Source organism: Rattus norvegicus, chromosome 13 (assembly GCF_036323735.1).
Source record: "Rattus norvegicus strain BN/NHsdMcwi chromosome 13, GRCr8, whole genome shotgun sequence".
NCBI lineage: Eukaryota > Metazoa > Chordata > Mammalia > Rodentia > Muridae > Rattus > Rattus norvegicus.
The window spans coordinates 46,923,496-46,944,940 of NC_086031.1; the positions used below are offsets into that span (position 1 = coordinate 46,923,496).

General features: G+C 51.3%; 2 protein-coding genes across 3 annotated transcripts in view; one reads left to right on the top strand and one right to left on the bottom strand.

Annotated features, from left to right (window-relative positions):
* Positions 1-11,049, top strand: part of Lrrn2 (leucine rich repeat neuronal 2) — a 60,497-nt gene extending 49,448 nt beyond the window's left edge. For both annotated transcript variants that reach the window (NM_001177368.1, XM_063272072.1), the window contains exon 2: positions 8,056-11,049. In NM_001177368.1, coding sequence (NP_001170839.1) covers positions 8,262-10,514 — 2,253 coding nt within the window. In that variant the 5' untranslated portion in view covers positions 8,056-8,261 and the 3' untranslated portion in view covers positions 10,515-11,049. The remainder of the gene's footprint in view (positions 1-8,055) is intronic.
* Mdm4 (MDM4 regulator of p53) overlaps positions 1-21,445 on the bottom strand; it is a 146,006-nt gene that overhangs the window by 1,260 nt on the left and 123,301 nt on the right. The window lies entirely within an intron of this gene.

Below are 21,445 nucleotides of genomic sequence, written 5' to 3' on the forward strand. Positions count from 1 at the left end.
CGAGTCTCCTTTTCTCCCCGCCTCATCAATTTTCATTCTGATTTCATTTTCCTTTTCTGTTAGGAAGGGTTTAGCCTTTCTCCCTGCTTAACTGGTCTGCTCCACATCCGCTCTGCCTTCTAACCTGCCACCCCACCTCCATCTGCATACTGCCGCCAGGTACAGGGAAGACCCACAGCTCCTTATAAGCAAGCTAGATTCCTTCCCCTCCGTGCCTTCCTATCATCTGGGGACTCGGGGCCTTCTCTAGCAGTGCACAGAGGGGAGACAAGAGCCCCCGCAGGATCGCAGGCTGTGGCTTCACAGTGTTTGGAGGGAGCAAGGGGTGCTCATCCAGGCGTAAGTGCTCCCCGGAGGCACCCGATTGCTGAGGCTTTAGACGGGAAGGAATTTCCTAGATGTGCAGTAAGGAGTGGGAATAGGAAACAGCGTTGCTTACATCCCTCTCTAGTCCCTTCCTTGCCCCTGTTCCTAGTTCCCCGTGACTAAGGGCCATCTTGGGGCCCTGGCTCATGAGGTAGCTGGCGAAGGCTGCCAAATCTGCCTGCCACCTCCACCTGGGCAGCAGCTGGTCTAGACTGCCCATCTGGCATGTGTCTGGAGCAGTGCAGTGTCTGTAGAACGCCGTCACACTTGCCCTAGGAGCACCTCTGGACCCTAGCAGGGAGCACCCGGGGGGAGAGAGTCGCTGCTCACCACCTGCATCTGACCTGTTGAGCAACTGTTTTGTTAGACATCTGTGATCTGGTAGACGGTGTCCTTGAGTTGTCCTGAGACATAGAGCCTAGGACCCCCCACTGAAGGCCCCAGGGGGTATTTTTAGTGGCTTGGAAGAGGGCTGAGTCTCTTGGAAAGGGTGCCAGCTCGCAGAGGAAAGAGCCCTACCTCCTAACACATAGGAAATCTAGAAGTCAAGGTACAGCCCCATCAAAGAGCCCCAGAAGATCTCTACAAAGATCTCTAACTCCATCAGGGGCACATTCCTCCCCATCTGACAGAGGAGAAGGCCCAAGAGCACAGGGACAGCCAAAAACAGGGTTCAACTGCAGAGCCCCCTCCAAAACCAGTGTTTGAACTACTGGCTCAGAGCAGAAGCCAGGGGAGTCTGTAGAATTTCTAGAGGGATCCGGAGTAAGCTGCAGAAAGGTGAAAGCCAGTGTCAGATCCTGTTAAACAAAGTAACTTTCACCCAGGAGCAGTGACCAGGAAGGCAAAATAGCCACAGAAAGGCTTGAAGAGGGAAAAGCAGACTATGGGATGGTGTTGGTCTCCTTTAAGAGAAGAGAGGCAGGAAGAATTGCCCACACAACGGCCTCTTTTTTCTGGGCAGTTGGTCCCTGTGGCTTCTGATCTCTAACACGCGCGCACACACACACACACACACACACACACACACACACACAGAGAGAGAGAGAGAGAGAGAGACAGAGACAGAGACAGAGACAGAGACACAGATAGAGACAGACAGACAGACAGACAGACAGACAGACAGACAGACATCCCCTGCCTGGCCTGGTCCTTGTTCAGATATGTTCCGAGTTCCTACTGTGCCAGCCTGTTCAAGCTGGCAGCTTGAGCAAGGCTCCTGCCACCCTGGCGATCACCATCCGCAGGATAAACAGTCAGACTCTACTGCAGGGATGCAGGGCACCCCCCAGGAGCTCAGGAGAGGAGCTCTGGCCTGAGAAGCTGTCCCTGGGGACTTACAGAAGCCCAAGTAGCAAGATGGGCCCGGTCTGAGCCATCTCTGCCTAGGCTTGCTGGCCCTGCTCTTCTGCAGTCTGTTTTGGTGCAGTGCAATGAGACAGAGATGACTTTCTGTACTACCTACTGGCACCCTCCATTCCAATTAAGAAATAACGAGGCTCCCTTCCAAGCTGGGAGCTCTCATACCCTCTGCCGAGACAAGCCAGGAGAGCTGACTACATAGAGACTCCTGCCTGACAACAAGACCCTTCCCTCCCCACCCATGAAGGAGTTTTTAATCAGAACCTTGACCTCTAAAATTCCTGGGAGAAAGCAAGGCTGAACAAAGGACTCTCACCCTCCCTGCCTTGTCACCCTACAGGCCAGCTGAGTTCTGGCACCAAAGTCTCAGAAATAACCAGAGCTGTGAATGAAGTCTCCCGGGTCCCTCATGGCCATTCATGTACCAGCTGTGAAACCTCAATCGTGTACCTTGGTTTCTCTGAGCTATGTGTCTCCTCGAAGAATCCTGTAAAGAACTCCTTTACAGCTAGCAGATAGGAAATCTGGCCCTCAGGAATGCCAGTCATCTTCCTGTAGTTGAAGTGATGTTTGGGGTAGGTTTTATGGTTGAAGGAGAGTTTGAGAGTCTAAGGGTGTTTCAGTCAGGATGAGAACATGGAGTGTTGGGGACAGCAGCAGTTTGGGGGTAGCAGAATGGCAGATCTAGGAATGGAAGGCTCTTCTGGTAATGGAGAGCATCAAAGAGGCCACCATAAGGGCCAAGACTGGAAATAAAGACAAAAGGTAGGCCCATTGGCCAGGGGAGAAGGAGCAGTTCAAAATGGTGATTTCTAATCTTAGACACGACAGGGTGCTGAAGATGACAAAGATGTGACCAAGGGAGCAACGGCAGTGGCGAGAGGAGAAGTTGGCTTTGGGACGAGATGAAGAATGTGCTCTGAGACTGCCAGGTAGAGAAGTATGGGGGAAGCTAAGAGTTCAGGGTAACTCCCATGTATCCTCTCATCTACTGTCCCAGGACTCCATGATGAGAAGCCCTAGAAACATGGGTGCCAGGAGGTCACCAAGCTGTCTTCCTGCCTCAAGGGGACATGAAACAGCCAAACCCAGGCCATGAGGTTCTAGCCAGAGCTGGGACCCTGAGGCAAAGAACTATTTCTAGGTGTAAGAACAAGAAAAAGTCCCACTTTACCTCCTGTGAAGGATGCCGAGAGGCTCTAGACCACTTGGAATTCTGTGAATTGCCCAGGTCCAGAGACTTGGTTCTCAACTTAGGATAGAAAGGAAATAGGAAGCCAGGCTTAAAGATTAAACTGACTAGTAAGCTTAGAGGTCAGAACAGTGGGTAAATGGGTGTGGTACAAGGGCACATGGAAACCTTCTAGAGTGCTGGAGTAGTACCATCTAGATCTGCCCAAGTTCATGGTGCCTGGGGCTATAAACAGGCCTGTGTGGTATCTTATACCTCAAGGACTCAAAAGCATTGCATAGGATGGTGAACAGAGATGGGCCGAGAAGCCGCAATGATGGGGGAAGTAAAGGGACCGGAGGCACTGCATCCCAGTTTTCCCAGCTGCAGCATGTGAGGCTTCAGCTGGGTACCTCGCCCAGGGTTACGTAGTGAGTGCAGAGCCAGGCTCCTTCACACATTTATGGAACTTCAGACTCTGGAAAACTAGATAAACGTGGTGGTCTCCCGTGCAGAAGCTCTGATTGTGTATGTGACTGAGAGATAGGAGTGATGGACCTATTCACCTCCCAGGGAAACTGGAGGCCACATGTACAGATGGAGGCCTGCCTCCCATCCTCTGCTGCTCCTGCCCAGCGCTTATCTGCTGCTGAGGTGGCCGGAGTTTATCAATGCTACACTTAATTATGCTGCCCCTCTGTCTCCACAGCTCTGGGGGACCTGGTAGTTGCCTGCCTACTGGCCTCCTGCTGAAAGTGTCTGCTCCCAGAGGTTAGGCAGGGACTAGAGGTGGAAGCAGAGGACAGTGGTAAGGAAGGAGAAGGGAGTCTGCATGCACCAGTAGACTTCATCTCTGTGCTGCAGGAGATAGGGACAGAGAAGGAAGGATAGGATGACACTGGCCCCCAAACTCTTCCTTTAGGGTTTTGTCAAGGGTCTTCTTAGCCGAGGGATTGGAGAATCAATTCCGCCTATTGTGTCAAGACCTGGAGGGAACCCAACTGGAAATGGGTCCACTTGGATTTGTAGAACAAGCTAATGGTGTACCTTTGGAGGGAACCACCAGCCATGGGGCCTGGAAAATGATGCCAGGAGTCTCTGGCATCCATTACATAGTCAGAGGGCAGGGTCAGGTCTGTGTGCAGCAGCTGGCTTTGTTTGACCCTGTGGTTCTAAGCCCATCCCTGCTCAAACAGTAAGAGTCCTTCCTGCATGTTCCTAAGGGGGGCCAGGAGCCAAGGAAGGGGTTTGGTGTACCCATCAGGGAACAGGATAAATTTGCTAAGGACCCAAGTCCATCTCCGAAAGAACTTACCACCAAGGCAAGTGTTCTAAGCCAGCCCAATACCTAGCTCCTCTCAAGCAAGTATTGATCCCTGTTGAGCAGGCTGGCTGGGCAGGTTACAGTGAAAATAGGAAAAAAAATCTGCGTGACTTCCGATATAACCTTCCTGAACCTCAGCTGTCCTTCCGACAAAACGAAAATAAAGGACCCCTTTGTTGCCCACATGGAGCTGGCAGAAATATGAAATTTAATGTTCCGTGTTCTGCATGCTTTATTACTCATGTTCGCCCATAAGTACTCTGCATCGCTTGGTTCTCTGTGGACACAGAGCTTGCAGAGAGTTTCCGGGTGGTGTGAGTGTGCTCATGAACTCCTGGTCCTCTGGGATGTTACAGAGAGAAGTCAGTTCGCTTTCTCTGCAGCTCCTGTAGAGCTCGCTAATCATCTTGAGTGAGTAGGGCCATGTCAGCCTTTAAGGATGGTGTTGAATGAATGGTAGCTCTGGGCTCCACTGGGGAGAGGAGCTGTCGGGGAGGAGAAGCTGTGGGAGGTGGGAGAAGCTGTGTGGGGAGGGAGAAGCTGTGTGGGGAGGGAAGCTGTGTGGGGAGGGAGAAGCTGTGTGGGGAGGGAGAAGCTGTGTGGGGAGGGAGAAGCTGTGTGGGGAGGGAGAAGCTGTGTGGGAGTTGAAGGTGTGGTGGTGAGACGCTGTGGGGGAGAAGCTGTAGGAGGGGGAAGGAGCTATAGTGTTGGGGAGCTGTGGGCAGGGAAAAACTGTTTGTGGGGGTTGAAGGTATGGTGGTGAGAAGCTGTGTGCCAAGTCCCAAGGGAAGGACTGGTCTGAGACTTTACCACACTTTAGGGTCCCAGATTCATCTTAAGGCCAGCCCTGCTCCTCGCCCAGAAATAATATTCTGTGCTGCACAGATAGACAGATAAGGCTAGCAGGGGAGATGTTTGATAGCTTCTTAATGCCCTGAGCACAACTAGATGCTGCCTTGGCACTCAGAACAAAGGTACTGTGGGAAGAGAGGGAAGCCAGGGACTCAGGTCTTCTCTGAAGGTCAGTGACACATTGGGGTCCTCTCCAAAGAGACCTCACTACCTACTTAGACCCACCTTCCTCTCCAGCTGGGAGCCGTCCTGGCTTTTCCTCATCATTGGCATTCTTTGCCAGCTGACTGTTACCAGCTCACAGCTCTGCACCCCACCTTGCGGGTATTGGGTTCCCAGGGGCTAAGCTCAGTAGAGAGAGAGCTTATTACACCCTATTGCTGTCTAGAAGGCCATCATTCCTCTAGACGTCCTATGCTGGCTGAGCACAGTGTTTGCATGCCTATACTCTGAGCACTTAAGAGATGGAAGGCGGAGGTCCCGAGTTCAAGGACAGCCTCGACTGCATACAAGAGGAAGGAAGGAAGGAAGGAAGGAAGGAAAGAAGGAAGGAAGGAAGGAAGGAAAGAAGGAAGGAAGGAAGGAAGGAAGGAAGGAAGGATAGGGAAGCAGAGTAGGAGGGAGTGAAAAGAGGTCTTAGGCAGCAGGAGCACCTCCCAATCCTGGAAAATGCATGCCTTGGAAAAGGAGGTGCTAACTCTCTATGAGCCTCATTTCTGCCTCATGACGGGCTTCTGTAAGAAAATAAAGGAAACGGAAAGCAATAGATGCTTGGAGAGCTTGAGCAGTTTTCCCAGGGCAGAGGTAGAGCCAAGTATGCTGTCCTGGCATCTGGTATGGAAGTGTGTGTGGCACTTAGAGCCATCTGAATGACAGGTGCTTCTCAGCTTGTTTCCTGCGTCTTCCCTGCCCAAAAAGTATGCCACAGACTCCCCTCCCAGCCTCCATGGATCCCAGTTATCAGCTGGTTTCCCAGGGCTTCTACCGAACATGTATGCAGGCAGCCATGCATGTGTGCACGTGTGTTTGTTTGCCCTGAGATCTATGTGACAGCACACACATACCCCTACGCAAACCTCTGTGCCTTTCAAGTCACCGTTGTTTTTCCCACCTTCGGAAATAGCTGCTGAGGAAAGTGGGCTGCAGTCAGATGTACACAGGCACGCTGCTCTCCTCCTCAGTGGAGGCTGCCCTGCCCCCACTGCTCCCCGCTCAACATCCTGAAAGAGGACGATGAGGCAAAGGGCCCCAAGTGGCCAGCTAGAGAGGCTGCCTGGAAGCTGGTAAACACCACTCAGAGCTTCCTGGCAGAGATCTCACCCAGAGGACAGGAATGGCACCAGTCTGCTTCAGGGCAGACTAGCTCTAGGCTAAAGCAGGCTGGGCCAGACCTGGGGTGGGGGCAGTACTTCTCCAAGGCTGGGCCATTTTCTATCTGTGGCTGCTTCCCAGCAGGGAGAGTGAAGGCTGGTTCTTTTGAGTTCTTCTGGACCCACACAAACCAGAGGTGTGAGTGCCTCGCTCACAAATTCCTACAGTTATTATGAAAGAAGCTGGTCAGAATCTCAGCAAACACATTCTGTACACCTGCCACTGAAGAGCTGCCAGACCAGACCTCCATTTAGGAGTTAGATCGGGCCAAAGAGCAGAACTCCAAATCTGGCCCAGCTGGGTGAAAGTTTTCTGTTCTAAGCCAAGGTTGGATGTACCTTCAGGGCACTACAGCCTGGTCTGGGAGACATGACAAGTTGATTTTCTACACCCTAGAAGAAAGAAGCATCAATGAATTGGGTTCTGTGTAGAAGAGACCTCCTTGGGGAAGGGGCCCTAAGGACACAGAACTTGAACCCTACAATTAGTGCCAGCCATACAGTTATAGGTGTGACGAGAGGGCAGGGTTCTAGCCAGAACAAGCTTTCTGGATGCCTTGGACAGGGCTGGGACAACAGCAAACACAATACTTCAGCAGTATAGTGCCAGCCCCTTAGCCCCAGAGGTAGAGACTTGTGCCGTAATGCCTATGGGCCACCAGCCTGTTGTCTCCAGAAGAAGTCTTGCAGCCCAGAAGAAACTCTGTAAGAAATGACGGAACTTGAGCCTTGAAGAACAAGTAGAAATTGTCTGAGAGGAATGAGACAAAATGGGGTAGTATGTCAGGGCGACCTCACCCCCAAAAGGTTTGTGCAGAGAGCCTGAGTAGGAGAGAAACAAGAGAAACCAGGAAGGGCCAAGCCAGATTACAGAAGACCATACCTACAGGACGGAGGCAGCCAGACGTTGGTCCCTGAACATCTGCTGGACAAATCTAACAGTCTCTTGAGAGAGGAAGGCCACGCCTTCAGCGTGGAAAGGGGCCGTGTAACCCAAAGCTCACCCAGAGAGCCTAGGTAGGACCACCCCAGCACCCGGCCCATGTGAATGTGGGGTAGGATCCACTGCCCAGTGACAGAGTTCTGGGAAGCCCATCCCATATTTTAGAGCTGGATCTGTTTCCACTACAAAGAAGCGTCTAGAAATGATCATTTATCTCACTTAACCAGTGAGCCAAGGAGGGAAGGAGGGAAGAGTAAGAAAGGTCAAAAAAAATCTATTCCACATTTATCTGGGTTTCATTGATGACCGTATCAACCTTCCATTCTCCTACCCTCCCAGACACTCACACATAACCTACTGTCACCCCCACTGTCACCTGCCACCACCATGGTGCTCATGCACGCGCACACAGACACACACACGTGCGTGCACACACACACACGAGTTATCCCAAGACTTTCTTCAAAGACTCAGACTCACTCCTTCCCTGAGAAGGTATTAGGAAAGGACTCTGAAACCTTGAGGACTGCAGAACAGGGGCTGGGAGGCCTGGTTGCCGTCCAGCTCCCAGGCTACTCCTCTGATTTCTGGAGCCACCAGGGAAGGCTGGAGGGACCGATTCCACCCCTCAGCCCTGCAGATCTGTAACTCTGTTGTTTCCTTCCAGGGCCACCCGACGAGGAAATGAGTGGGCAGTCCAAGTCCAGTGCACGAAGATGAGGACCCACACCCAGGACGGCATGAAGTGATGCCCACCCACCCTGTGTAGAATGACTGCCCTGGGAGGGTGGTTCCCCAGACCCTGGCAGGGCTGCTGAACCTCAGCCTGCAAGTCGTGAAGAGCAGGACTGTCCTCTGCCTTCCAGCTCCACCATGCGGCTCCTCGTGGCTGCCCTCTTGCTATCTTGGGCGGCCAGTACCAACACGGCAGTACCAGTAGTACCCTGGCGTGTGCCCTGCCCCCCTCAGTGTGCCTGCCAGATCCGGCCCTGGTACACTCCCCGCTCATCTTACCGTGAAGCCACCACTGTAGACTGCAATGACCTCTTCCTGACAGCAGTGCCCCCAGGGCTCCCTGCGGGGACACAGACCCTGCTACTGCAGAGTAACAGCATCAGCCGGATAGAGCAGACTGAGCTTGGCTACTTGGCCAACCTCACAGAGCTGGACCTGTCCCAGAACAGCTTCTCAGATGCCCGAGACTGTGATTTCCAAGCCCTGCCTCAGCTGCTGAGCCTACATCTAGAAGAGAACCAGCTGAGCCGGCTGGAGGATCACAGCTTTGCCGGGCTGACCAGACTGCAGGAGCTCTATCTTAACCATAACCAGCTATGCCGCATCTCCCCGAGGGCCTTCGAAGGGCTCGGCAACCTGCTGCGACTGCATCTCAATTCCAACCTGCTTAGGACCATCGACAGCCGCTGGTTCGAGATGCTGCCCAACTTGGAAATCCTCATGATTGGTGGCAACAAGGTGGATGCCATCTTGGACATGAACTTCCGGCCCCTGGCCAACCTGCGCAGCCTGGTGCTGGCAGGTATGAGCTTGCGGGAGATCTCCGACTATGCTCTGGAGGGACTGCAAAGCCTGGAAAGCCTCTCTTTCTATGACAATCAGCTGGCCCAGGTGCCCAAGCGAGCATTGGAGCAGGTGCCTGGGCTCAAGTTCCTAGACCTGAACAAGAACCCATTGCAGCGGGTAGGCCCCGGAGACTTCGCCAACATGCTGCACCTCAAGGAACTAGGACTGAACAACATGGAGGAGCTGGTCTCCATCGACAAGTTCGCTCTGGTAAATCTCCCTGAGCTGACCAAGCTGGACATCACCAATAACCCACGGCTTTCTTTCATCCATCCCCGCGCCTTTCACCACCTGCCCCAGATGGAGACTCTCATGCTCAACAACAACGCTCTCAGTGCCTTGCACCAGCAGACAGTGGAGTCTCTGCCCAACCTACAGGAGGTGGGGCTCCACGGCAACCCCATCCGTTGTGACTGTGTCATCCGCTGGGCCAATGCCACAGGCACCCACGTCCGTTTCATCGAACCACAGTCTACCCTGTGTGCTGAGCCTCCAGACCTCCAGCGCCGCCCAGTCCGGGAGGTGCCCTTCCGAGAGATGACAGACCACTGCCTGCCTCTCATCTCTCCCCGAAGCTTCCCCTCCAGCCTGCAGGTAGCCAGTGGAGAGAGCTTGGTACTTCACTGTCGGGCACTGGCTGAACCAGAGCCTGAGATCTACTGGGTCACTCCAGCTGGAGTTCGACTGACACCTGCTCGCTCAGGCAGGAAGTACCGGGTGTTTCCTGAGGGGACCCTAGAGTTGCGGAGGGTGACAGCAGAAGAGGCGGGTCTATACACCTGTGTGGCCCAGAACCTGGTAGGGGCTGACACTAAGACAGTCAGTGTTGTGGTTGGCCATGCTCCCTTCCAGCCAGGCAGGGACAAAGGACCAGGCCTGGAGCTCCACGTGCAGGAGACACACCCATATCACATCCTGTTGTTTTGGGCGCCCCCACCCAATATAGTCTCCACCAACCTCACCTGGTCTAGCGCCGCCTCCCTCCGGGACCATGAAACTACTGCTTTGGCTCGACTGCCGCGGGGCACCCACCGCTACAACATTACCCGCCTCCTTCCGGCCACAGAGTACTGGGCCTGCCTGCAAGTGGCCTTTGCTGATGCCCACACCCAGTTGGCTTGTGTTTGGGCCAGGACTAAAGAGGCCTCTCCTTGCCACAGAGCCCTGGGGGACCGGCCCGGGCTCATAGCCATCCTGGCTCTTGCCGTCCTCCTGCTGGCAGCTGGGCTTGCAGCCCACCTTGGCAGAGGCCAGTCCAAGCAGAGGGTGGGTGAGAAGCCTCTCCTTCCGGTCTGGGCTTTCTGGGGCTGGAGCGCCCCCTCTGTCCGAGTAGTGTCTGCACCCATTGTCCTGCCCTGGAATCCAGGGAGGAAGCAGCCCAGATGTCAGATGGGGAAACAGTGCCACCACCATTGTCTCAACATTGCTGAAGCTCCGCCAGGTCTCAGCAGTAGAGAAATAACTAGGACAACTCTACACCAAACGGGACGTGATCTGGGCCAGATGCCTGCTAGGAACGCGGCATTGATTGATCCACATGCTTGAGGTCTGGCTGCTTGACCGAGAAAGATGGGGTTCTGCAGCTCCTGGGGATGCACCCGCAGCCCCCAAATAGTTGCTGTTGCCTTCTGGGGTCCTCAGTTGCGATTCTGAGAAGTGTATCCAAGGAACAGGAAGGACTCTGTCTAGAGCTTCCTAATGCCCCAGAGGCTTCTGGGCCTCAGCTTGGCTGTCCCCTGCCTGTGTCCCTAGGCCCTTGGCCCACAGGATATGCCCCTCCTCTTCTCTTTCTTTGTACAGTCTCAGTTGCTTGCTCGTCCCCCTCCTGGGCAAGGGCTGAAAGAGGCTTCTCCTACTGTCTTGAGAGCCTGCCCCAAAAGTGGGAGTGTCCCCAGCTGGATCTGAAGGATATTTGGGGAGAGAGGTATCCAGGGATGCCTCATCTCATAGCCTGGGCTCTGAAGTTGACTTTCTATAGGCAGTTTTGTACCTTTGTGGAGAAATGTGTCACCTGTCCCCAACCCAATTCACTCTTTTCTCCTGTTTTGTAAAAAATAAAAATAAACAATACCAACAACAATGGGGAGAAGAGGGTGATCCTTTAAGTGCTGGCTATAAGAAAATCTCTTGGGTCTCTCCAGACACTGAAGGTGATGGGTTGGGGGTTGGGTGTCATAAAAACTTGGAGAAGAGAAGGGGGTTGGGTGTCTGGCCTCTAGGTCTGCTCCAAACCCAAACTCTCCCCATAGCAGGGAGCACAAGAACTGGTGGGGGGTGGGGGAGACAAACTGAGGAGAAACCACCAGCCAGGAAGAGCGTGACACAGGCAAGGAGAAGCAGAGTGGGAGAGAAAAAATGGAGACAAGGGCCGGCGTGGATAGAGAGTGGAAATTTCCATCCCCAATCCTGGTCCTCCTTTCTCCTCTGATAAGCAGTTAACATGGCGATGCATAGGATGTACTTCCCAACCTGTTTCTAATTAAACAAACCCAAGAGGTAGAATCGTGCAGAGAATCGCTAATCGCAAATCATGAAGACAGCAAGAACTTTGGCTCACAGGCAGGATCGAGCATGGGTGATTAAGGCTCTGAGGAGGGGATGGTGATTCATGAGGAAATTGCTGTTTCTCCCTGCATTCCACTCTGCTGTAGTTCACAAAGAGCCTGGTTTGCTTTGGTTGTTTGGTCCTCCTTAACTGATTAACTCTGCTAACAGAGAACGAAGAGGAACATCTGTTAGAAACCCAACAGGGACAAGGCCAAAAGGGGTTGCTGGGGGCCAGGGGCAGGGGTGGCAAGCAACGGGTGATGCCAGAGGCCCCTGGGCAACTGGGCTGTCGAAAGGACTCATCGAATCCACACAGGAGAGTGAGGGTCACCCTGTGTTACAGAACATCCGTGGTAGACTTGGTGGACACGCCCAAGCCAGCACGAAGACTGCAAATGTAGACACAGGTGGACACCGGCTCAGGATCTGCACACTGAGTCCCGGGAATGTAAACTTCCAAAATCCAAAATGTAACTCCCCAAAATCAGAGAAAAGCATTCCCCACAGCAGGGCTCCCAGAAACTGCCCATCTCCATGGTGGGGACTCTCACACAGTCTGCAGCCCCACCACCACCCCCGCAGACCAGGTTAAATACAGATGGCTGTCTCTGCCCCTGTTTCTCCCATGTGAGATTCTGAAGCAGAAGCTGACAGTCTGAGCGCTACACTGGACCCCAGTCTGGGATGGCTAGAGTTTTTCATACCTATGCCACGCCTCTGCCGTCCTCCACCTTCTGTCTTATACTTGGTTTGTGAGGCAATACCTATATAGTCAGGCTGTCCTCAAACTGGAATCCTCCTGCTTCAGCCTCCCGAGTGATGGGATTACAGGCGTGCACCAGCATGCTTTTGGTTCATTTATAGACAGCAAAAGAAAGTTGGAGGAGGAAGGTCTCCGCTACCCAGAGCCCCTGATGCTCTTTCCCAGGGGTCTGTAGTCTTTCCACATGAACATACGCACTGCACCCTGCTGCACCCTGCCAGACACTCCTGACTTCCCAGGGTTCTTTCCTGATCCTCTTTGGCAGTATTACTGATTGGCTGGAGCTGGTGAAGTGAGATTCGGCCTGTGCTGTTCATCAAAAACTGAAATCAGAAGTCACTGCCATGCTTACCCTAAGACCATCCATGTTGTGACAGGGTAATTGCCATCTCATGGCCAGACTGCACAGCATGGAAAATAGAAGCACTGTTCCCCCAAATAAGCACCCAGTGCCCCACCACCCCACCTCCCCTGCCACTATCCTACAGCTTCCAAGCAAGCCCTGGACTGGGTGGGAAGATCCTAAAACCTGACCCCCCCACAGGGCTAAATTTACATCTCTAGATGAAAACATCACGTTAGCTGGTGTCCCAGGTCGGATGGTGGAGAAGGCAGTGTCGTGGATTAAGTAGTGCAGAGAGTGATGGGCCCCTGTCTCACTTAAGAGCAGGGGAACCTGTCAGCCCCTGGGGAGAGATCACCCAGCCACAAAGATCTCAAACCTGTACTGCTGCTACCCAGCTGCTCACATCCTTAGGAATGAAGCCCTCCCTTTCTGAGGATGTACTGGCTGGCCGCCTCCAAAGAACTAAGCAGGGTGAGGTGGAGAACAGAAGGTAGCTAGGGACTGCTTTCTTGGAAAGAGAAATCCCATTTTCCAGGGACAGATAGGAACATGGAGGGAAAGCATGTGGGTCACTGCGTCACCAAGAAAGATGGGAATGAACTGCTTCTGCCTAAGACGGTACCAAGCTAGACACGAGTCAGGGTCAGGTGTGTTCCCACCGGGAAGGCAGGCAGTGAGACCCTCCTTTGCCTTCTTCATAATGCTACAGCCTTCCCACCTCCCCCACTGGCCCGTTAAGCAAACAAGTCTTGAAGTCCACACGTGTGCATGTCACTTGTAGGCCTGTCAGGGCAGACGTGGTAAGGGGCCACGTGTGGCAAAGAGGATGGAGTGAGTTTATAGCATTCTTCGCACTCAGTCTGGTCACTGAGGAAGCAGCACATGAGATTGTGGGCCTAGCACAGAGGGCAATTGGCACTTTGCTGGTCTTTGCACCGAAAGTTCCATGCTTCAGGGACTCTCTCAGCTCTGAGCACACTGACACGGTTGGCCAGTACAGGCTGGTGAACTCTCTCCATCTACTCCCTCCCAAACAACAGGGGGTACTATCCTCAGAACCTAAGATACAGACGAAGAAATAAAAATGCTCAATATGTTGATCAAAATGAGGACACTGGGAGAAAAGTGTGTCAGGAATGAATAGAAACTGAGGGCTTTCGGGTAGTTATAAGGTTCGTGGCATTTGAGCAAAGATTTCAGTGGAAGGCTATTCCCTCTCCCTTGGATGGGTGTTTCAGGCCAATAGAACAACAAGAATGAAGTGAGTGCAAGGTGACCAGCATGGGGAAGCAGCAGATGGAGAGGGGGGGGGGAGATAACCACGCGGCCTGAGGTCTAAGCAGCCACAGTAGGGTTGAGCCTTGTAGGCCACCATAACACCCGATTTTATTAGGCTGGAGACTTTTCTTTCCTATGAGATGGGAGCCATTGGAGGGTGGTGTGTAGACATAGCATGATTTGATATCAGGAGAGCCCTTAGATCACCAGACTGACAAGGAGGGTTACATGTCAGAAGTGGAGAACTCAATAATGACCTCTTTAGTCATCCTTCTGGAACTTAGCAAGGGCTAGACACTAAACTTCCATGTTTTCTACCCTTTCCCTATATGTGTAGATTAAACCCACATGGTCTTTTACTGTCTGCTGACCGCTGTCCACTTCCCCACTACTCTTCAAAATAGCTCCCGTAAGCCCCGCCTTCACTGTGGCATTTGTAGACTGTGCTTTGCCGATGTCATAAAACAGGTAGACGTTCATTTAAGGTGGCGGGAACGGTCTTTACCAGCCCTCAATTCAACATCACTTGCGTCCTCTGTGAAAGTGTGTCACCAGGGAGTTGACACCGCCGTGAGCGAGTCACATCTGCTCTCCCACCAAACGCTACCAATGCCTTGTCTGGTCTAGTGTGACACCTGCCTTCCTTCATGGTGACTTTACCAGTGGATGCCATCTGCCTCAGTCTACCCTGCATGGTTCTCACCCATTTGAGCCATCCTTTTGCAGGCTCCCTTCGTTGAAGAGTATCTCGTGTGTTTGTAGGAAGGCAGCGATGGCTGTCATTGGGTACTTCCTAAGTGTTCGTCCCTGTAGCAGGGATTTCCCAGGTATGGGGCCATTTTATTCCCTACTGCCCCATGAAGTAGATGCTCTCTCCCTTGCTTTGCAGACTCAGACCTGAGAGCTGAGGCAGTGTTAAGTGAGATCTCCATGGTCACACAGTTACTAAGTGGCTGTGGCAGATCTAAACGCTGCTCGACTGCACTCAAATTCATAGACTTCTGAATGTGCTTCATGGCTCACAGCTTAATCCCAGAACTTCCCAAGGCAGAGGCAAGCAGATTTCTATAAGTTCAAAGCCAGCCTGGTCTACACAGTGAAAGCCTCATCTCAAGACATGAAAACCAAATCCATACACCTTAATCCTGATTTTTACTTTTGAAACAGCATCTCATGAAGCCCAAGCTGGCCTCAGACTCACTCTATAGCCCAGGATGATCTTGGGTCTTCCAACCCCATCTGCCCATTGCTGGAATTATAGGTATGTATCACCACACCCAGCTTCAAATTCATGTATTTTAAAAGTATGTCAAAAGTTTTTTGAGAACGTGAACGCTTCTCAAAGCTCTGTGCATTAGAGAGGTCCCTGTGCAGCCACTTTATTTTTAGACACTGCCCTCATTAGGAAAAAAAACTCAGGATAACTTGCAATTTTATTGTTAGGACTTTAGTTTCTCAACCTCTTGAATGGTGGTGGTGTCTTGAGAACCGGAGCTGACTATTTCCCCTGAAGTTCAGAACTGTGGTTTGACCATACTCTCTCACCTTCTCATCCCTGGGTCCAATCAACTCTCAGACTTTGTAGTGGCTCCTCCCTCTAGAGGGGCTCTCACTTCCCCGTTGGTCAGTTTAGATGAACTTTGTTGTGCGTGCTCACGTGTGTGGGGGCAGATCTTACATCTGAGCTCAGGGCTCAGCTAGGTGGGTCCTGATTTTATTAGGCTGGAGACTAAGCATAAACCATACACCACGTGTGCCTCCAGATGGCGGAGGGTTCTTATCACTGTTTCCTCTGCCTCTGGGACCCTGAGAGCATGTGTTAGAAAAGTTTTCCATGCAGCCAACCATTCCAAGCCCCCAGAGCCATTCCCCTCTCATCCCCATCCAAAGGCTGCTGCTAGACTTGGTCTTTCACAGCCCTGTTAGTCACGAGTAAGGACCCCATCCCTGTCTGCACCACCTGTACCACCCCGCAAGCCCTTATGTTCCTCTAGGTTCCCCTTTCTGCATCTTCAACCAGAAGACCCCTCTACCTTGTTAGTAGGTGCTTCCAAGCCTCAAAGCACACAACACACACACACACACACACACACACACACACACACACACACACCCTTCAGCACCAGTGCACACTGGAACATCGTTTGTCAACCACAGTTTGTCCTTCTTCTGGATATCTTAGACTTTAACAACGATAGCTTCCGTGGTCACAGAACACTGGTAGGTTGAGGGACTACTAAGGGGCTATCATTTATCTAGTCGCTATCCTCAGGGATCCAGAAGGACCAGGAGGCCAAACTATAAGAAGTTGAAAATGAGCCCAGGCTCAACCTATTCTCATGTCTGAGAGCAACGCGAGGCCATGTCGGTTATGACTCAGACATGTGGGTTTGCCTCAAACGTCGATTCTCATTTGCTGAGTGGATGTCAGTGAGTCAGCAGAACAGATTATTATTATCTCCACTTTACAGGTGAGGAAGGGTGAGGCTTAGATCACTGAAGCAACTTAACCAAGGTCACACTCTCGAAAAGAGTCAAACTGGAATCAAGCCCAAGTCTTCTGAGTTCACACTCTCCTACTCCATGGAGATCCAGGAAGCAGACTGCGGAGCGGGGCACTGCAGCACCAGGCAAAAGAAAGAATCAGGTGGTGGCTATGGAGGAGAAAGAGACTTGCTCTCAGCTGGATGCAAGGAGAAAGTATCCACAGTGTGATCACAGGACACAGGCATGGGGCTGTCCAGAGCAGAGATAGCATGGGGGAGGAATCTGAAAGGCACTCTCCCAGAATGAATGGCCACAGCTGAAGCTTTCTCCTCAAGGAGCCTTCTAGGACTATGCTGTATAAACCTGGATTTCTCTCTCTCTCCCTCTTCCTCTCCTTCTCCGTCTTCCTCTCCCCCTCCCCCTCCCTCTCCTTCTCCCTCTCTCTCCCTCTCCTTCTCCCCCTTCTCCCTCTCCCCCTCCCCCTCTCTCTCCTTCCCCTCCCCTCCCCCTTTCCCCCTCCTTCTCCCTCTCCCTCTCCCTCTCCCTCTCCTCCGTCTCTCTCTTGTCACCTAACAGTGATAAGACTAAAAGCAGGGCAGGGTTGGAGGCAGGAGAAGCTGGAGGGCCATTCCTCACAGTCCCTCCACGACATCGAGTGATTTCACAGCTGAACCACAGGCCTCTGAAGTACTGACAGACCTTTCTGTGTACACGGATGTGTGAAATGTTCTGTAGAGAGCACCTTGGATTTAGTAGGATTCTGAACTGTCAAGGAGGCCTGCCCTGGAGGTTTGAGAATCTCACTCCGGTGCTGCAGGATCCAAGAGAAGGGTTGTGAGCTGCCGTGGGAAAGAAAACCACCCACGACCATTTGAGAACCTGTCAGGAAAGATTAGATTGATGGGTATCTCTGTACCATCGCTGCACCAAAATGGAACTTACACTGATGTATATAGCCACTTCCTTAAAAATAAGGAAGATGAAACGAAACCTTAGCATTTTTATTAGCAAACCAAAGTCCAAGCTTTTAATCCATAGAAACCCTCAAGCTTCCTGGAGCTCTGCTGCACTCTCCAGCATCAACACCCGAAACCCACACTGAGGCTACCTTCCCAGTCCTGAACAGCCATCTGACCAGCATGCACCAGGAAAGGCCGAGGAACAACGCTAAAGCCATATGTAACCTAGTACAAGGCTTTCCTTAGTAAGGCAATTAGAAGCCATCATCCCCATTCACCTTACGCCCTCTCTCAACTCCCAGCTTTCTGACTCACTCCTATGCAGGTGGCTGAGCTGTGTGCACACGTGCACGTCCATGTGCTCCTACGAACGCACACATCTCGTAAATGTCACAGGTGACTGGGAACCAATCTCCCTCTCTACACTCCATCTGCCAGAAGCTATTTTAAGCACCTAATAAAACCATTTTAGAAAGATTCCTGGGGTGATCTGCCCTTTGCTTCCCCAGGGGCAAGAGCAATTATGCTCCAAATGGAGCTAAACTTTGCTGCAAAGCCAAGACAGGAGAAAGAGACCCCAGTGACCCACAGTGAGAAGTGTTTATGTTCTATGAGGACTGTGGGTAAAGAGGAAGACAGGCCAGTCTGGGCATTCAGGTTCCTGTGCTGAGCCTTACTGTCTAGGTTCCCTTGAGCTAATATCTACGTCTTCCCACCTCATCGATGAGGGAGTGGGTCATACCTCAGGCTGGAGCTTGGGGGCTTGAGCAAGCAGTCATCAAAGGGTTCTGAAAGATAACACAAGGGCCCTACGTGTATGGCAAAGGTTGAAAATTTACATTTGCAATACAAGTTCCGGTGATGTGGCTGATTCTAGGACCACATTCTGTCAGCTTGCAGTGAGACACAGGTAAAGCTTTAGGCACGTCGTAAGCCTTGGCTTTGTGTGGAATCACCTGAGGAGATTTAAAACTCCTGATGCCATACATCACAGACCAGTCTCTAGAGATACAGACATTGCTTCTGAGTGTGTGTGTGTGTGTGTGTGTGTATGTAATGTGTGCACTTGTGTGCACTTGTACACATAAGCACATAAGCATGGGGAGGCCAAAGGTCAGAGCTGTATACTTTTGTGGGTTTTTTTTTTTTTTTTGAGATATGGTCAGACTCAGGCCTGCATGCTTGGGTGGCAAAGTATTTTATAGAGAACACCATTTCCACTTCCCTGAATGTTACTTCTTGCTCAAAAAACCCAAATAAGTTACTTAATACCTTTTGCATGGGCCAGAGAGTATGCTATTTTTAATTTTCTTTTTTTTTTTTTAAGACAAGTTCCATTGTATAGCCCAGCCTTGCCTAGAACTTGTCATCTCTCCTGCCTTAGATTCCCAAGGACTAGGATTACAGGTGGGAGCCACAACACCTAGTTTGTAGAGCTCAGTAAATTTTAAATGCCCTGTCTGAGATACCCAACTCCCCTCCTCTCAGGGTCTCAGTCCCCATTTCTTTCTCCAGGGCTTTATGTTCCCCAGCAGCTCCTATAGGGAGGGCCTGACATGGCAGCTTCCAAAGAGAAGCTTTTCTTGGCTCTGGTAGCTAGGAGGATACTGAAGATTACTTGGTAGGGAAAAACTAGTTCACAGATGCCCAGATTACACACCCATAACACTAGCACTAGGGAATCTGAGGCAGGAGGATAGCCAGTCCAAGGCCAGCCGGGGCTACTTAGTCAGCCAGACAGTTTGTGTGTGTGTGTGTGTGTGTGTGTGTGTGTGTGTGTCTGTGTGAGAGAGAGAGAGAGAGAGAGAGAGAGAGAGAGAGAGAGAGAGAGAGAACAAGCAAGCTGATTCATCCATTCAGTGGCTTAACCACTCAATCAGATGGTCCTTTACTCATATATCATCAACCAAGCCACTGTGCCCATAACCACAGGGTACTCAGAGGATGCAGAGATGAATAAAACCCAGCCCTGTCAGCAGGAGTCCAAACTTTGGAAAGGTCCAACCGTATCTCCCAGTCATCCCACTCCCACTCCAACAGCTTTAGTGTCAGAACAAGCCTCACCTGGCGAAGCTGCCCTAGTCATCTGTTTAACAATTCTACAAGTTAGAAAGACCCATTGCCTAGTGATCCCACCCCTCGCTTCTAGACTGATGTCCTATGTTCTCTCCTTTGGTGGGAAAAGGGTCCAACAGGGACACCAGGGGCCCATTCCTTGCTGCCATCAGTGTGGCAGAGTAGCACGGTTGTTCTCCTTGTGAATGAGCTCATCCTGAGAATTCAACACAACACAGTCATATTTACCAGTGGACCAGCTGCCCTGTAACCTGAACCCTCGTGCCTATACTCACCTAATGCATTGTCTGCTTGCCCCCCGCCCCCCGCGCCCATGCTTTCAAAGGTCTTTGCCAGCATCTGTGAATGGCTTAGAGACACAAGAACACTGTGGGTCAACTGCAGAGTAAAACTGTGCAGCTCATCAGATGAAGATTTAATGAAGTTGATGGAACCAGTGTTGGGCGTGTATTTTAATTGCCTGCAAAGCAATTACTACTCAAAAATGTAAGGATCTGAGGAAGCCAAGTATATTAAGGAAGAAGAAAAATAAGCAAGGATCATGACGAAAGAGTAACCTCGGGAGTAAAGGACACGAGGATCGAAAGTTAAGAGACGTGTTTGGGAAATGCATGCAGACGCATAATACTTTAGTAACCTTTCTAGACTTTCTTTCCCATCCCACTCAGGGGTTAGCCAGCTGGCTCGGTGGTTGAGAGTACAGACTGCTCTCGCAGAAGATCCCAGTTCAGTCCCCAGCATCCACAGTACAACTCACAAGCCCCTTATAACACCCATCTCAGGTAATCTGTCCCTGTGACTACCACAGGCACCAGCACTCACACATATACCCTCACACAGACACACACTCTGGGGCCATCTATTGTTGTAAAAATATAAAAAAATTTAAAAAGTAACTTTTACCCCTCTAGGTCCGGCACCGAGGTGCTCCAAGATATCTGCTGGATATCTTGCCAGAAGCACACATTCCAATTCTGTGGCGGCCCAGACCTACACTCCATTACACTTAAATCTACACATGAAAGAACACACAACACAATAACCTTTGACCCAATTGGTAAGATATAATTGCCCACCTAAACATACATATCCCAGTACCATCCATCCCTTAAGAACATTAATAACAACCTGTAAATACACAGAGCGGATTCTTATCGCCACCTGCCATGGCTTCTCTCGCTCTCTCTCCTGTCTCATACATGTCATTTAAAATAGAACCATTTAGAAAGTAAGATTCTGGGCTGGAGAGATGGCTCAGTGGTTAAGAGCACTGACTGCTCTTCCAGGGGTCCTGAGTTCAAATCCCAGCAACCACATGGTGGCTCACAACCATCTGTAATGAGATCTGATGCCCTCTTCTGGTGTGTCTGAAGACAGTGACAGTGTACTCATATACATAAAATAAATAAAAGACAGCTAAAAGAAAGTAAGATTCTGCTACAACAGTCAAGAAGGAATAAAGCGTCCACTGTTTGCTAAAGGAGTTGATTGTTAACCAGTAAAGAAATGTCTATATTTTGTCCATGGTTAGATTAAGGCGAGTGTGGCTTATGAGTTGGAGGGAGAGGAACCAGTGGGACCCCAGAGGGTCAGAAGGCCTTTGCCATGAGGAAGAAGCAAGCTTTTGAGGATGGCAGGCACCATGGCCACTACCACCTACCTTCTTTCTCCTCAACGGACAATACTATATTCTAGTCAACTGTTGTCCTAAAGGCCCAGGCAGCTTCAGTGCCAATTCATGCCAAGTGCATGGAAAATCAAATTGCACTGTTTCTGGTCAACATCTCAAGAGTACAAACGTGCAACAATCCTGCCACAGCAGAGGAAGGCTGAGAGATGAAGGGGTTCTCTGTGATACAGGAAACCATGCAGACCCCTTGGCATTTCCAGCCCAGGGCATGGAGCGCGCTGCCCGCTGACCCATGCCCAGGGTCTTCAGTAGATCTTTCACCAGAAGGGATCAGGGAGGGGCAAAAATCACACTTAAGCAAAAAGAAAATCAGTAGCAGTCAGTCTTCCC